Raw genomic sequence first — 16,264 nt, forward strand, 5'->3', positions numbered from 1 at the left:
TTCCTTTATGTGAAGTGTATTCAAACCTTGCACACTCCTCTCTTTCACAGTTATTCTTTATCAGCAACTCAAGGTCAAAGAGTTTGTTCATCCTCTTCATAAGAAAAGACGCCGCTGCTTCCTCCACTTAGTTTAATAGAAAATACTGCCACACTGAAATGTTAACCCACACTGAGGAGGCTGGAAACACGTTTAAACCCACAACCCTTTACAATGCTTTCACATACCGTACATCATTAAATAACTGTACGTTAACACTACTTTTGGTCTTAATAATTAGACAAAATTGCCCTCAAGTGAATTGCACATGTGTTCTTTTCAGAGAAAAGAAAAAAGTATTAACACTGACTGGTAGTTTCCTCTTTGATCTTGTTAAGAACTGCGGAAACTAACAACACTATTTAAATCATTGGTTCCCAACCTGATTGAGGTGGGTTGGTGGTGGTTTTAATTTTTTAACCAAGCGTCGGGGTTGAAATAGAAGTTAACCCGAAGTGCCAATACCTGCAGTTCTTTGAATGACCACTTGAGGCTGGCTCCAGAATGTTAAAGCGTGCCCAACTTTACAGCAGAAATGAACTTGTCTACAGCCTAGTACAAATAGGTTTTGGTCTTTATAGCTATTTTTTCCAGTCATGATGACTGTACGAGGGATGAAGTTTTTCATAGTTCACTTGTTTATATTTTTTTTTGCTCAAGTTATGCATATTTAAGGGTGAGTCGCTATTTAGGAGTTGAGGCCTCAAAATGGGAGTCCACAATCCATTGGGTGACAAAACTTTTCTTTATACATATTTCAGCATTTCATTCATTTTTTATATGAAATTGTTATTTTTAAAATTTGGATCATAAAAAATTTTATTCCAAAAGTTAATTAGCAAAACAATTGGCAACAAGAGCTAATAGAACAATGGCCAAGCATTGGGGATAAGGAAACAATCAATTTGTAAATATTCAGTATTCACAGGAAACAAAATGCTCAAAATTTATTCTCCTTTCTCCTTTCCCACAAACTTTCTGATGTTATTACATTCAGGTTAATAGCTCAGTTTTTCTGTTCCGTTATCATTGTGCATTAAATATAAGATGAAACATCTGTAAATTTGTCTTGTAGTCAGAGGTTGTCAGTTTACTTAATGATAGAAAAGGGGAGTCATTAGCAAAAAGGTTGGGAACCACTGATTTATACCATGTGAAGAAAAAAAAAACAAAAACAAAATGTTTATTACAGAATGCTACGGTATATGAGCCTGTCTGTTTGGATACAGATCTGACATTTACCAGGGGAAGATGGGGGGAAAAAACATAAATGATTCAGTCTTTAAAATGGAACTGAATAATATATATCTCTTGAGCTGACTCATAACTTGAACACCAACTTTTGCGCCGGCAGTCAATATTGTGGAGTGGGTGTCTTTTTCTTTACTTTGCTTTTTGTCATGTAGTGGGTGTCTTAGTTGGGAGCCCATGTCGTTAAATACCAAGTGGTTCATTGCTTTATTACACTAAATGACACATTTTTCTTCACTGTGAAAGGTGGAAATGAATATGACTTTCTGATATTTCACAATAAATCCAGCAAGCTAAGGCAGTTTGTGATACTGGACTTACTGGAATGTAAAGAAAGATGATTAAAAACACCAATTAATGTTAAATTAACCATCATAAAAATGTGCTGCTTGGTTTATTTCACATTAAAAATGTGAGAGCCAGTTGCTTTGCCATAGGCCATGAAGTCACTGTCTATAAATGGACAAAAGACACAACCTGTCGACCTGAGACTAAATAAATAAGCCCACTGTGGAGAGAATGACAGCAGGATATGCACAAACTGGAACTAAGCTGATTTGATCATAACTCTATATGACAGAGAATTATTTATTCACTGATACTGAGCTGAAAAGAAGATGCCCAGAGATCCAGGTCCATGACTTTTTAATACAGCCTTCCAAAATAATTATTTGATAATACATTTTTTTTAAAATGCTTTTGTTCCAAGGTCTGTGCATCTGATGGAGCTGGGTTCACACAGTCTGAGTTTGAAGCTGCTCAGTAACAGGTTGTAGGAAGCATCTGTAACAATGATGAATGTTTGTGTGGTTTTATATGAACATATCTTGTGTGTTTTGCTCTGCAGGGTTATTGTTACAAATCTTTATGCATTATGCAATTGTACAACTCAAACAAAGTATTTGCACATATTGAATGAATATTTTATGAAAACTGCTGAGGTACGGTCATATTACACTTCTGTACCACGAATATTGGCTCTGTCTCCCATTGACTTCTGTTGAGGTCTGTACTAAGGGCAAATTCAAGCATTTGTTTGCTTTTTTAAGGGTGAGCTGGCTTTGCAGGTCAGAGTTTACTTTTGTTTAGCTTCGCAGGAGCGGATATGTTTGGTCAGCCAGTACAAACACTTCTGAATTGTGTTTGGAACTGGAGACATTATTATATTGTGTTGTTTTTATTATATTCAGTAGAATCACACTACCAGACTGTGAGCTGTTGTGGAGCTGTGATACAGTGTTTCTAGTTTGTGATCGCTTTGATCAATACCCACATCTAAACATCACCTCCTTTTTCTGGGCTGAGTGTGGCCGTTTTCTTGATCTGCTGCTCAAAGGGACATTAGAGTACGTAGTTATGATGTAGGACTATATATATATATATATATATATATATATATATATATATATCTCAGTAACATATATATAGCTATATCAGTAGCTCAAAATCAAGTTATTTGTCCCAAAAAATTTGAGAAAACTGACTAATTAACATTCTCAGGAGCTACACACAAAAAAATGAAATAGATCTACCATAAAAATATATCAGGATATGCACTCTACCTGTGAGCAACCAGGGCGCCTGTGGTAGTGACGTTTTACCCACAGCATTGCTTGGACTGTCATTTATACATGTATACAGTTAATTCGGATGTCATTCATTAAAAAAATCTCTTTACCTTAAAATCCTCTTTGTGATAGATAGATGGATAGCTAAATAATTTGTCCTCAAAGAGGAAGTTCTTTTCCCATGGCAGGCAGCAGCAAAAAGCACAGACTGCTAAGTAATACAGACAGCATATCACAAACACATAAGGTAAACAGAATACCCAAGAGGCAAAAACATGGATTGGTATTCGACAAGCCAGAGAATGGATTTCAGAACAAAAGGCTTGTATAGCACTTGGAACAAACAGGCCTTTCTGCACATACACTTACTTCCAGATGCTGTGTTTTTAATGCTCCAGTTTCTTGCATTCCTTTGTCTTGTTTTAGTTGTATTTTGCCTTTTTTGAGAAGCACAACACAGGGTAGCAATAGCAGCCTGACATAAGATCTTTGCCCCTAAGGCCCCCAAGCAGGTTGATCCAGCCATGCTGACATAGAGCAGAAAAAGCACATACTCAAGGAAATGTTATAAAATATTTATACACATATTATACACATATATACTGTATGTCTTTCCTGCAATGTGTTTCTACCATGTATTGTCAGATTTGTTTTAGGAGAAATGTGCTTACTGAATAAAATAATAGAATATTGTGTAGTCCATCGGTCTTGTCAAAAATAGTCTTGGTTGTCAAAAATCATCTGTGATGACAGGACATAAGTTGATAAGCTGCAGTCAATAAGCTATTTGGTTGTCATAATCAGTCAAAGAACAGAGAATCCAGTTTATTCTGATTTTTTTTTTTTTTTTTGTTTTTTTTTGAGCGCCAGGATAGGAGACGCATAGCAAGTGAGAAGCCTGCCGTCACTTTCTGATTGATTAAAGGGTCTATCAAGTGCCATAGGTGCTGCACAGTTGAATGCGAGCGCGTGTGTGTGCGCGTGTGTGTGTGGCAGCAGCTGCTCCCTCCCTGGCTGTACTCTCTCTCTCATATTCAGTCCTGCAGTGGCGGATGGACTCGGAGCTCCCGCCGGCAGGAGCGCAGACATCTGAGGAGCCCCTTAGTGTCAAAACAAAAGCTGTCGGAAACGCAAAGAGCTCTCTCAACAACAAATCTTTCTGTAGTGTTGAGGCTCAAAGACGGATTATAAAGCGTGTATAGCTGTCGACTGGAAGGAGCAACTTTGGTACTCTTTTCTTTTCTTTTTTTTTCTGTGATGGTGCAGATCTCCAACAGCACCTGGCTGCATTTTTAACATCTTCAGGCTTTTTAGCATTCAAGAGGATCCGCACACGGTCAGTATACAAAAGCTGAAATTAAGCTGGGTTATTTTTTTTGTGTGGGGAAAGATCATTATTTTAACAAACATCCAGTCCTCTCTGTCTTGTATCCAATCCAAGATAAAAATATGTTAAATATAAACATATATTTATATATATATGAAATATATTTTTTGTAGGGGTTTCTGTATTGTAACGTTTGACTTCTCCCCCACTTCTTTTTTTAAATGGTCATGGTCATATTATATTTGATTCTGACCTTTTTTAACAATAAAATATATCTGCAAAATGACAATATGTCCAAAGTGACATTCTGCTATCTGTACTCAATGAATAATTAGTATTAAAACTATACTGCAAACATGTTTTCTTTATCCACATTCTTAAAAATAAATATCATATAATCTTCTGAGCAGATGCCTTCCTCACCTCTTTACGCACTGTCCCCATGACCTCAGAGAGAAGCTGTGATCCAAACACACCAGGAGGAGATGTTAAAAGCTTTTCAAGGTTTTTCTATCCAGGAAATGTGTTATTTGCTGTTGTTTCTTCTGCTATGGAGCTATTAATACAGCTGCGGGTGGAGGCAGCCTCTGATATCTGTGATGTTTTTCTCTAAACAGATCTGATTGCATCCCCTTTGATGGGCTAAAGGTGTGAGGAGGAAGAGAGAGACGGAGGAGGACCGGGTGGAGGGGAGGTGTGCATGATATTTGCCTTCGTTGAAGGTGAGAAAGTCTATTAAGAGCTGGTTGGGGATTATCAGGTTCAAACACCCACTCCCTGGAGGAATTAATATACGTTTCATTAGGACTGCTCTGGGACCAGGGCTGACCAGCATCATGACATCACAGGAGGAGGTCTCAGATGGGAGACCATGATTTACACTCATCTCCAAAGATTTTTTATCTACACAAAATAGAAGGACCTGCAGACTTCATTACTGGAACCTGACATGATGCTTTTTGGAAGGGTTTCTTGCCTCTTTGGATTCTGATTTTGGTTTTCTGCTTTTTCCTCTGTGGTGTCCTATGAATGGATTTTAATGAGGACTAAGGGAAAACAGTACAGTAAGATTTGCAGTGGAGAGTTTTTCATACCTCTCTGCTGCCTCCCCTGCGGTGGTTTTGTTGCTACCTGGAGAGCAGCATGGATGTGTCCCAGGACCAGCCGTCAGACTGGAGCACAGTCCAGCCAAGCTTCTCTCCACTGCTGCAGTACGACGACTCTCAGGACAGTATCAACCACACCTACAGCTTCCACAGCTCTATAATGCTACCCTCCACTCTCAGCTCCCCCACAGCCTCCCTCCATCAGCCTCTGCCCTCCCTGCTGCCCTCCTCCCTCAAACCTTACTCCTCCCTCATCTCCTCCCCTTTATTCTCCACCCCCTCGATCTCCACGTCTCAACAAACATCCACTTTTGTCTACCAACCCTCCACCTTGTCCACCTTTTCTTCAAATGACTTGGCCAACCTGGAGAGCATGCTGCTCTGGACTCACCACGAGCCCAGCACAATCGCTCTCACCATCATGTACTGTCTGTCTTTCATTTTGGGATTTGTTGGGAATTTAATGTCCCTGCGCGTTCTCACCAACAGGCGGAGCCGGCGGCTAGCTGGCGTTAGCGCCACACGCAGTCTACTGGTGAACCTAGCAGTTTGTGATCTGGCTGTGGTGTGCGTGTGCATGCCTATCACCCTAGGAAACCAAATCTACACCTCCTGGGTCTATGGTGACCTCCTTTGTCGTGCAGTGCCGTTCACGCAGGCTGTTTCAGTTTCAGCCAGCGTGTTAACGTTGACTGTGATCAGTGTGAATCGCTACTACAGTGTGCGATCACCACTAAGAGCTCGCTCCATGTTTACCCGCCGAAGAATCTTGGCGACCGTTGCTGTAGTGTGGATAATGTCTTCGATCATGTGCGCCCCTATTGCAGTGATGAACCAGCAACAGGATATCACCTTAGGGACATTTGCCATCTTGGTCTGTCAAGAGACGTGGCCTCAGGATCAACTCAAACAGGGGTAGGTTCTCCAACAGAATATGGCACCATGATTTTGTCTTTTAGGCATGGGAGGTATCATGGCATAACAGTATGCCAGGGTATTTAAAAATCCTGAAATCCATGATTTTAGGTACTGTCAAATATATGGACCCTCATCTTTCTATGGCTTCATCCCAGAGAGGCTGTATTAAGGATGATTTGCACACAGTGTGCACGTGCCCTGGAGGTCACGTTAGGGTCACACTGCATGCGTGAACAGTGTGTGTTCAGATTGGCAGGGTTTGTTGTTGCGGCTGCTGCAGAGCTACCTGTTGTTATCACTGCTGTATTTCCACAATTAAAAGCACATTTTCCACTCATTTATGAAGCCATGCAAGCCACTGCATCATCAAAAACACAGCCCTGCAAATGCTTCACAGTAAAATGCCTTCTGTCAACAACTGAAGGGATTCTATAGATAGAAATGTTGTCAGAGGGCTTTTATTTTGAAACAGAAACAGGAAAGGTTGAGTAAAACACACACATTTGTATTTCCTCATGTCTGTGACAAATAAAAGGTAGTATAGAGACACTGGATTATCAAAAGACAACCTCAAAAACTCTCTGTTTTTGCTGAAAACTGTGCACATGAAGTGGAAGAAATTGCTTGAGACTCCATTTCTGTAGAAAAACAAGAAAAAAAAAAAAAAAGAAAAAAAAACAGGTTCCCTGACATGGAAGTCTTGGTTTTTGGTAAAAGAGAGAGACATGAATTTGAAATGGGGTATAGTTATGTTTCTCTGTTTAATAAGGATGATGTGTAAGGTGTAAGGATATTACTTCTGGTGACATCTCGCAAGTGTATTGAGTAGACTGAAAATGGCAAGACAGCAGGCAGAACGTAACGAACTGGCCGGGGTTAGTGCCACGCACTGAGCTGTCATATATACCCTGGTGAAATTCCACGAAGGTATGAAGGTATGAAAAAACAGATATCTCCCAAGCCTATCGTCTATGATTTAATAGCTTTACATTCTCTGCTTTCCAACTCATTTTCACATTTTTCGTCCACTCACAAACTGTGATGTAGCCTGAGGGTCCTGACACACAAACTGACAAAGAGCCATTAGATGTTGTGGGCCATGGTGATGTTTCATGGCCACCCTGTCACCAGTAGTTTTTGGGATGTCCAGCTCTGTTGGCAGTAATTGGCTCTTAATGGCAAATTGAGCATATGGGATCAAAGGACGCTTTTAATAAGAGAGAGCTCTCTGTTTGACCCCTGGCATCAGTGATTTTAGTTATTTAAAGCATTCTCTCCTCCTGTTTACACCCATAAGAACGAAAGACCGCAGACTGACAAAAGCAGTTAAACTTCACTGCCAGTCGCAACTTTTTAGCTGACATATTTTCAATTGGTGCATAACTTATGGATTGTCTTGTTGCTGTCTGGAGTATTTGCAGTGTTTAATGAACAGCTTGAGGGAACCTGAGGCAAAACTCAACACATTATCAAGTGGTGATTGCCTGCAAGTTCCTAAAGTTTGGTTTGGTGTGTCAGGGGCCCTTGGATTCTCGGTTAAGGACCTACTTGTCATTCGAATGTGTGAGGTTTGTAAAGACTGTGCTTGAGGAAGCCACTCTCAAATTCAGCACTATTTTGTACTTAAAACACAGGCTTAAAGAGACTTTTGTTCCCTTTTCATCCCTCGACTTGTTCTACCTTGTTTTACTTGTTTTATTTTCCTTAATCACAAGCTGTCAAGTGTCTCAGAATGACTTCTATTGTGCACAGTATTTTCTGTCATTATAGCTTCATTGTCTGCCAATCATTTTGCAGCCATGTGCTGCAAAATGTAAGAAATGGTGTCGATTATCTAGACGTACCCTCAAACCTAATTCTATGAGGGGTTCTAAGATAGAACTGCTGGTTATTATAATATTGTCATATATTGATCCTTTTATGTTGTTGATGAAACAGGAGCAAACATAATAGTCTTGAAATGAGCCCATTGTGTTCCTGATAACTATACTTACGCTGCAATCCATATCTTCAAAGGGAGCGTGTCATTGTAATAAAACTCATCAGGCATTTCTAAATAAAAGAGTATGGAGAGCTTCTCCGGCGGCGGAAAATATCACTCTTAGTGTTTCACAGAATATACGGATATATATTTAAAGGTCCAGTGTGTAGGATTTGAGGAGATATATTGGTAGAAATTGCATGTAATGAAACAAGTTTCCTGCAGTGTATAACCACCTGAAAATAAGAATCATCGTGTTTTCATTACCTTAGAATGAGCTGATAATATCGACTTAGAGGGTCTTCATCCATAGAGATGGCCATGTTGATCTGGCATGTTTCTTCAGTAGCCCAGAAAGGACAATGGCTCTAGATAGGGCCAATCACGTTTTTCGCGTTGGCTACTGCAGTTAGCAGCCTCATCGTGATGAACCAAACAGCCTCAGTGAAACACTAATATCTTATGTGAAACTGCTTCATTCAGTGTTTTCACCTGTTTGAATAAGATAGCCCATTTGTTTTGGAGAGGAAGAGACCTCTGCAGATCGTTTGGCTCATGGTTAAATCCTCCTGAAATTTTTGGATCATAAGGTATCAGAGAAAAATGGTGAGCACACATTAGCAGGTGCTGGGCTAATGGCCTGTCTGCTTTGAGGCGAACAGCGTCAGAGTAACACTAATTTTTCAACTTGAAACGGCTTTATTCAGAGTTTCTACAGGTTTTAATCATCTGGTCCATTTGTTGTGGAGAGGATGGGACCTCTGTGGATTGTTCAGCTCCCTGTCAAAGTCTTGTAAACATGAACACTGAAGGAATCCTAACCTGGAGTTCACACATAGAAGTTTCAGCTGGTTGCAATCTGCAATCCTCACTGTGAAAGGCCACTAAATCCTACACATTGCTCCTTTAATTCAAACAGCACAGATTTCAGCTTACAGAAATAAACGTCTTTTCAGATAGAAGTTAAATCTGCATGTCATTTTTAATTGTTCACTTCTCTTCCACAGGTACAATGTGCTGTTGTTTGTGATGCTCTACTGCCTGCCAGTGACCTTCAACCTCACCATAGGCTTCCTAACTGGCAGGCGACTTTGGGGTGGGAAGAAATCCGCTTTCGCTGATCTCGATCCTCGCAGCCAGGCTCTGCACACCTCACGCCTCAAGACGCGCCAAAAGATCGCCAAGATGGTGGTGTGTCTTGTGCTGCTGTTTGCCATGTCCTGGCTGCCGCTCTACTTGACTGACCTTTGGATCGATTGCGAGCAAAAGCCGCCGTCTTGGCTTCTGCAGACACGGCCGTTTGCCCAGTGGCTGGGCCTGACAAACTCCAGCCTCAACCCCATCTGTTACTGTTTTATAGGGGATCTTTACCGCTCAGCCAAAGTGATACGGACACGATACTACCAGAAAGTGGCCGCTCTGTTCAGCTCCTCCTCATTCTCCAGCTCAGCTGCAGTGGGGTCTCCAGCCACAGCGATTACAGACACCAAAACAAGCGTAGCTGAGCGCCACCATATTGCTGCTGTTGCCGTGGCAGTGTCTGCACCCATCGTTACAATCCCCAGGCTGCTAAGCTTGGCTAGAAGCCAGGGACTGGGGCAGAAGGTCGCAGACAGTTCAGACAGCCGAGCAGGATCCGACCACAGTATCTCAGACTGGTGTCGGTCCAGTCCCAGTGTGTGTGACAGCTCCTTGTTCCCCTGCCAGCTCCACACACTCCAGCCTTCCATACAAAAAGCAGACTTCCTGCCCACAAGAAGACACTCTGTGAATGAGAACGTCGCTTCATTACCTTTAGGAAAAGTGGAAATAGACGTGCTGCCTTTGAGAAGACATTCAGGGGACAGAATTTATGGTCTGTCAGCTGATAAGAGAGACATCATTACCATGGGTAGAGATGCTCTTGGTTGCACTGGGCAGTGCAGAAACAGAACATCACAAACCTGCTCTCTGGTAGGCGACAGGGAGGATGAAACCACCGATATGACCACCCTGTGAAAGCTGCAGATTAACAGAAGTATCAGCAGGGAGGATTTTTTTTTCTTTTCTGTCCTGCAGGCAGCAAAAACACAGACAGCTCTGGATTCACAGTTTGAAGTTGACGGTGTGGGTAAATCCCTGACAAAAGCCATTGTTTGTCTGGAGGATAAACTGACCTGGTGTACACACTGTTTCTTTCTTTGTGTGGCATTCTTTCAGCTTCACTAAAAGCACAGGGGATTCAGGATAGACGTTTGCAGCAATGAGTTCAAATTTTTGAATGCAGCTGAAAGGAGCAGTGTTGGAGTGAAGCCTGCGAGGGGAGAGTTGGAGGTTACATTATTTAGCCTCGGGCTGGAGAGCCAGTTATCAGTAAGAATATCTGATTGAAGCAGTGCACCATGACATGCGAGTCAGATCATAAGTGATTCAGCTGTAAGTCAGACATCTAACATCTGTGTCTAACACCTGCTTTAGACAATTACTCAGCAAGACGTATCTTCTTGTATTCTTCTCTGTCTTTCTTATTGCTTTGCTGTTATTGGAATACACTGTATGAGAGTTTCAGACAGATCTTCGAATGATAATGTCACCATCAGTGTCTGCAGCCTCTGAAAAGATTTGCAGCAGTTGTTCATGTGTGCAGTCACACAGGTGATTTCCAGGGAATATTAGCTCTACTGTGTACAAAGCAGAAAATCTAAAACTCAGAATAAAGGGGTTTTGTTTTGAACACAATAACTCTGTGATATTGGGTATGAAATAACTTTTCAGGGTCATTTAAGTTTTGAAAGCTAGGCCAGGCTGTCTGAAAAGAGCTCAAAAAAAGCAAGTTTATTTTGTGCAGAGGGGATTTCAAAGGGCAGTTCACCAGGAAACAACCAAACAAAATATAAGTGGTTTCGAATTCTTGAGATAGGTTTGACATAACCGTATCTGACTTGTTGAATGTAGTTTTGTTTATGGTGCTCACAGGATTTAATAATCACATAAAACAAATTCAAATGCAACGAGTCTTTCCAGAATCAAATTGCCATTTTAGTTTCACCTCATCAATCAGTCTGACACTGTATTCATGTTAGTCATTTTGTGCTTGGTGGTCGTGGATGTAGGAGCTATTTTTGCCCAAACCAGTCACTAGTGAATGAGATATCCATCCTGCAAATGGCATTTTCGGTCAACAATGGAGATGTTGGTTGCAAGGATCAGCTAAACTTTTTTTTTAAAATAAAATATACCACTTAAAGGGACAGTTCACCCTTAAATAAAAAATATTTAATTTTCCTTTAGTGCAGGTGGCTCAGTGTTAGGGATATTTGCTGCAGAGATGTCTGCATCTTCTCAAATTTAATGGAACTAGGTGGCATTTGGCTCGCATTAAACAAAGCGGCAAAAAGATATATTTCAAAAACTTGCCATCAGTTTCTCTCTCTAGAAATAATGACCTTGTAACTCAAGATAATCCACAGACCTCGTTGTGAGCAGTTTATTTTCTTTTCATACCGCCAAAGACGTCCCAGTGCAGACGGTAGCGTGCGTCTACCCATGAATGAGAGGCTTGTGCTTTTGATAGCATGAGATACAAACGATATGGCGTCCTCCTGAGCTGAGCTATAATGTTAGCTAGCTCGGTGGTGCTCGGTGAGCTAGCAGCAGATGCACTCTTCCTTTTGCGTAGTAATATGATTGGGGGTGAACCTTGGGGTGAACTATCCTCTAAAGGTGGAATTTTCTTTTAAAGTGACCAAAACACATGGTATCTGTCTTTAAGGCAGTGTGCCTAATGCATCGCTACACAAGACATCCACAAAGCCGATTATTTAGAAAATATTTAATATTTTATCCATGTTTATTATTTACTACTCTTCTTTACTGCGCTTAGCTGGCATATTGCTGTGTTTTTGTGTGCATCACTGTCACCTGTAGATCTGTGAAATCCTGTGAAATCACTGGCAGGAATGTGTATTATGTTTCCCGTTTGCTCCTGCAAATGTGGTTGTACATGCCCAAGACAAGAAAGGCACGGCCCCAATTTTACTTACACTTGTCTACCTTTTTCTGTCTCTGACACAGGAAGATGACCTATTCTGTTCTATTCCCCTCTACTAAGGTGTGATTGGCTCAGTAGTTTCTTTTGACCTTGGAAACAACTGACTGTAAACGCAACGCAATGTATGTTTGAACCCCTCAACTGAACATGATTCTGTAACCAGGATATAAATGTTTATGCTTCTTTGGATGATATTTGGAACCTTGTCAAATGGATTATTTTTTCATGTGAAGGTAGTTCCTGTGAAAATGAAATTACAATAAGCCCCACTGCAATTAATCTAAAACTACATGTCTGAATGCTATTTAAGGTCAGACAAAAAGGATTTGGGATGTATTGGGAAGGTTGCTTTTGATATGTAATTGGTTACAGATTATCAGTTATCCTGTAAAAAATGTATTAAATAACTTATTAATCACCTCATCAAAGTAATCTAACTTACTATATTTGATTTGATTACTTTTCCAAGAAATGAACTGGGCAAAAAAGTCAAAAGCCATTAAACCAGGCATTGTAAACCACACAGCAGTACTCAGCAATGATTATCATCATTATCATCAAGTTCAGTCTGAATAGCTACAGAAACATACAAGAGTGTACAAGTTTTAGTATTTGATAGCAGACAGAGACACTGCCTGTTAAACCAGCACATTCCTTGCTGAGTATACAGGGGGCCGAAATAGCTTAAAAGGTTTAAGAAATAAGACACACACACACTCCCACATACCCAGATGCATGCACATGGACAACAAAATCAAATCTACCCTCAGGCTGCTTCCAGTTGTTTGGAAGACGGAGGTGGTGAATAGCATGAACTGCTGTGACATCAAGCTGCTAATCACACTCTTGTCCTCGAAGCAAAAGTGAATCGGTGCAACACTCAAGACATCAAACTGTGTTGAAACTGTCCTATTTATGTCACTGGATAAGGTTGCTTTGTACCTTAGAAAATCGCGATGCCATACTGCTGTGACTGTCGTGTCTCTCGTTCTCTCTTTACTTTAATCTACCTCTCTCTATGTCTCAGTTTTGCACTGTGTTTACGGAGGGCATGTGTACTCAATAATGTGCATTTGGTGTTTCATAAAAAAAAAAAAAAAAAGAGTCTGTGGTTACCTGTAACTGCGACTGACATGTCCGAGGATGTTTACACCTTTTTATAGAGCCTGCAACACGAATGTTAGTAAAGGAACTCCAGTTTGACGATTTAAGATTGTCTTTAGCTACAAAAACAGTAACACAATAAATGGTGGGAGACCTGAAATAGACGGATAAAAGGTTTTGTGCACAGTTCTTGGATCCTTTGTCTAATCTTCTCTTGTTCCCCCAGGCTTGATTAAATCTTAATGGGATCTGAATTTAGTTACAAGTAGCTCTCATTCCTTTATCAAATGAGTTAGAAAGAAGTTGTGGAAGGGAACGACTCGGACAGTCTTATCAACTTTCTTGAACGGACATTTCACCACCACAAATTTGATTAGTGATTGTAGAACAAGCTAAATTTACTTGTTCATCATGTAGAAAAGTTCTAGCTAAAAGATATAGAGACTAAAACATCTATGACTAAGGTTTGGAGCCAGTTCTGGCTTTTATACAAGCAGAGCGAGTTTACGAAGTTCTGTTAACTTTCACGTTTTTTCCACTAAAAGGCATTGTACGTGTCCTTAGGGCATACCAAACATGTTGAATACTTTTCTTCTTTCCACATTAAACATTTGCAGAACCAGTTTTCTCCAAGGATTTCAAACACGTAATTGCATTCCTGTTTGCTACAGTCAGGCTGTTCTCATGCACTGTTGATACCTATGAAAAGAACTTCACCAGTATTTATATGTAACCCATGTAATCTAGAAGGCTTCATTTACATGACCATAGTACAAAGAGTGAAAGAGCGCATATAGGCAGGTTGGGGTGGTGGATCAAAGAGGCACAACTTTCCCCCAGGAGACTGGTGTTCATGTTACGTGTGAAACCAAGAGAACTTTGTGTTATTTTAAGGTACGTCGTCACCATGTTTCTTTTCCTAAACCCAACCTACGTAATTTCACTTTTCTAAACCTAACCATAGTAAGTACGTAACGTGATGATGCCCAACCATGTTTCTTTTCCTAAATCTAACCTACATATCTATGTTAAGTACATGACAGCTAATTTGTTTGATATCATATGAACCGTTGTACGTGCATCTTCATGAGATATACAAATTGTTGTATTATGATACGTTGCTACAGTAGCTTGCAGTCTTCCCTGCATTTTCTTTTTGGGGGGGGATTTCTATTTTTCTCTGTGCAATACTGCAAGTATTTGTTCAGTGAAATAGCCTGAAGCCATTTGGTGGAATGTGTATTCTCATGCATGTACATGATGCAAAAACAATTAGCCAATGCCATGTGTGTCAATCACATCACAGGGTATCTCTGATAAGTCAGAAACTTCATGAAATTGCAAATGAGTTACAGATATTGCTTGCCAACCCAACAAGGAGAGGCTACTGTGAAATGTGATCACATATGGTCTGGGATTGATTGATAACACTGATAATGATACAATTTTCTGAAATTCTTATATTATTTGAAATTTGTAAGGTAAACAATAAAGGCTTCTTTAAGCATTATTTCATTATTTCTCACAAACCAAACAGGCAACCCGAGTCTAAAGAGTGCATAAAGGCAGCCGTACACCCCAAAAAAAATGTTATCAATATAAAGATGTGACAAAGTGAAAGAGAACTAGTGAAGGAATACGACAAATACAGATGCTTCTATAACTGTGCTGCATGATACAATTCTGCTCAGGATATGTTTAAAAATGCTGAGCTGGCCCAGTGAAATTTGATTTTGGATGTGGATGGAAAGAGTAAAAGATCTGAGACACTCAGAAAGGGGATTTATAATCAGGGCACAGATGGCAGGAGCTTCAGTCACAACGAAAGAAGTCAGCTGAGGTGTCCCACACCATAATCTTCACATGTGGGCAAGAGAAATGAGAACCGTTCAGAACCCCAAAAACAAACATACAGTGAAAGAGTTTTCAAGTTGGACGCCCCTCTCAGAGTGGTTACATAATTTATCTGTGGTTCTCCAAACTGTCAAATCACAGCTGCATAAATCATTCTGACACCACCTTTATTAGTTTAGGTCCAGACAAAAACTACTTGGTTAGGGCTTTGAATGTAAACATATACGTTAATACTGGGCATTTATTGAAATCACTGATGATGTCATTTTCTTTCGATGACAGTCAATGCGTAGCCTACTCAAAAAAAAAAAAAAGCTGAGGGTTGAACATAGCTTTCTTGCACTGTTTGGGTCCAGTTGTTCCGTCAGAGGGAAGAGTTGCTGCTCAGCGCAAAGATTTCTGACCAACAACTTTTATCTTTGGATTATACGGTTCTTTGTGGATGAGAGTGGTCTCTACAGGGCATTAGGTGTCACTGAATGTTTGAGAAGTATGAAAATTGTTTTCATCATATGCAATGGCCCTCACATTCACCAGATCTCAACCCAATTGAACATCCATGGTGAAATTTAGGGGCAGTGTACAATTTGATTGTGTTTCTGACCCGATATTTCAGCTGCCTGTGTTTGACTGAATCTAAGCTTCAATGGGCGTAGTTTTTTTGAGCAGTGTACAGAGCACAGCAAGGCCTGATCATGGCCTGAATAACGGGTGGCCTTTGGACTTTTGTATGTATTTCTGATCTGTCAGAAATTTTGGTCTGCTATGGTCAAGCTTCTGCACAGTTGAAGCAGATTCACAATTGGGCTCCCCAAGATCAATGGCTTTTTTTCTCTCACCACGTCTGTGCAAAGTGGCAGTGCATCTCAAAGTGCCGTGGCAACAGGATGTGGCCTGTTGACGGAAAATATGAAAGCAAGGTTAGTTGAGCAATAGCATACGTGCCTCTTTGATGTTTCCTTCTCCTTCTGTCATGGCTGCTATGAGCAAGAGAATGTTTGCCGGAAATAGCTGCTAATCTTCTTTTTTTATTATTATTATTTTTAATTTGACTAGCAACTTTATTAACTTGTTGGTGCTGCTGAC

At 40.5% G+C, this 16,264-nt stretch overlaps 1 protein-coding gene across 1 annotated transcript; it reads left to right on the forward strand.

Annotated features, from left to right (window-relative positions):
- The first annotated feature begins 5,328 nt into the window (after positions 1–5,328).
- Positions 5,329–10,188, forward strand: LOC121941640 (tachykinin-like peptides receptor 99D). Its single transcript, XM_042484466.1, has 2 exons — positions 5,329–6,206; positions 9,198–10,188. Exons 1-2 carry the CDS (start codon positions 5,329–5,331, stop codon positions 10,186–10,188), a joined length of 1,869 nt encoding a protein of 622 aa, XP_042340400.1.
- The last annotated feature ends 6,076 nt before the right edge of the window (positions 10,189–16,264 follow it).

This window comes from Plectropomus leopardus, chromosome 4 (genome assembly GCF_008729295.1).
Source record: "Plectropomus leopardus isolate mb chromosome 4, YSFRI_Pleo_2.0, whole genome shotgun sequence".
Lineage (NCBI taxonomy): Eukaryota > Metazoa > Chordata > Actinopteri > Perciformes > Serranidae > Plectropomus > Plectropomus leopardus.

What these genes read in the sequence shown, in the direction of transcription:
- LOC121941640 (XM_042484466.1), top strand. Translation starts at nt 5,329, where the DNA reads ATGGATGTGTCCCAGGACCAGCCGTCAGACTGGAGCACAGTCCAGCCA. An exon ending in CAGGATCAACTCAAACAGGG is followed by an intron (nt 6,207 to 9,197) that starts GTAGGTTCTCCA and finishes TCTCTTCCACAG; the next exon opens with GTACAATGTGCTGTTGTTTG.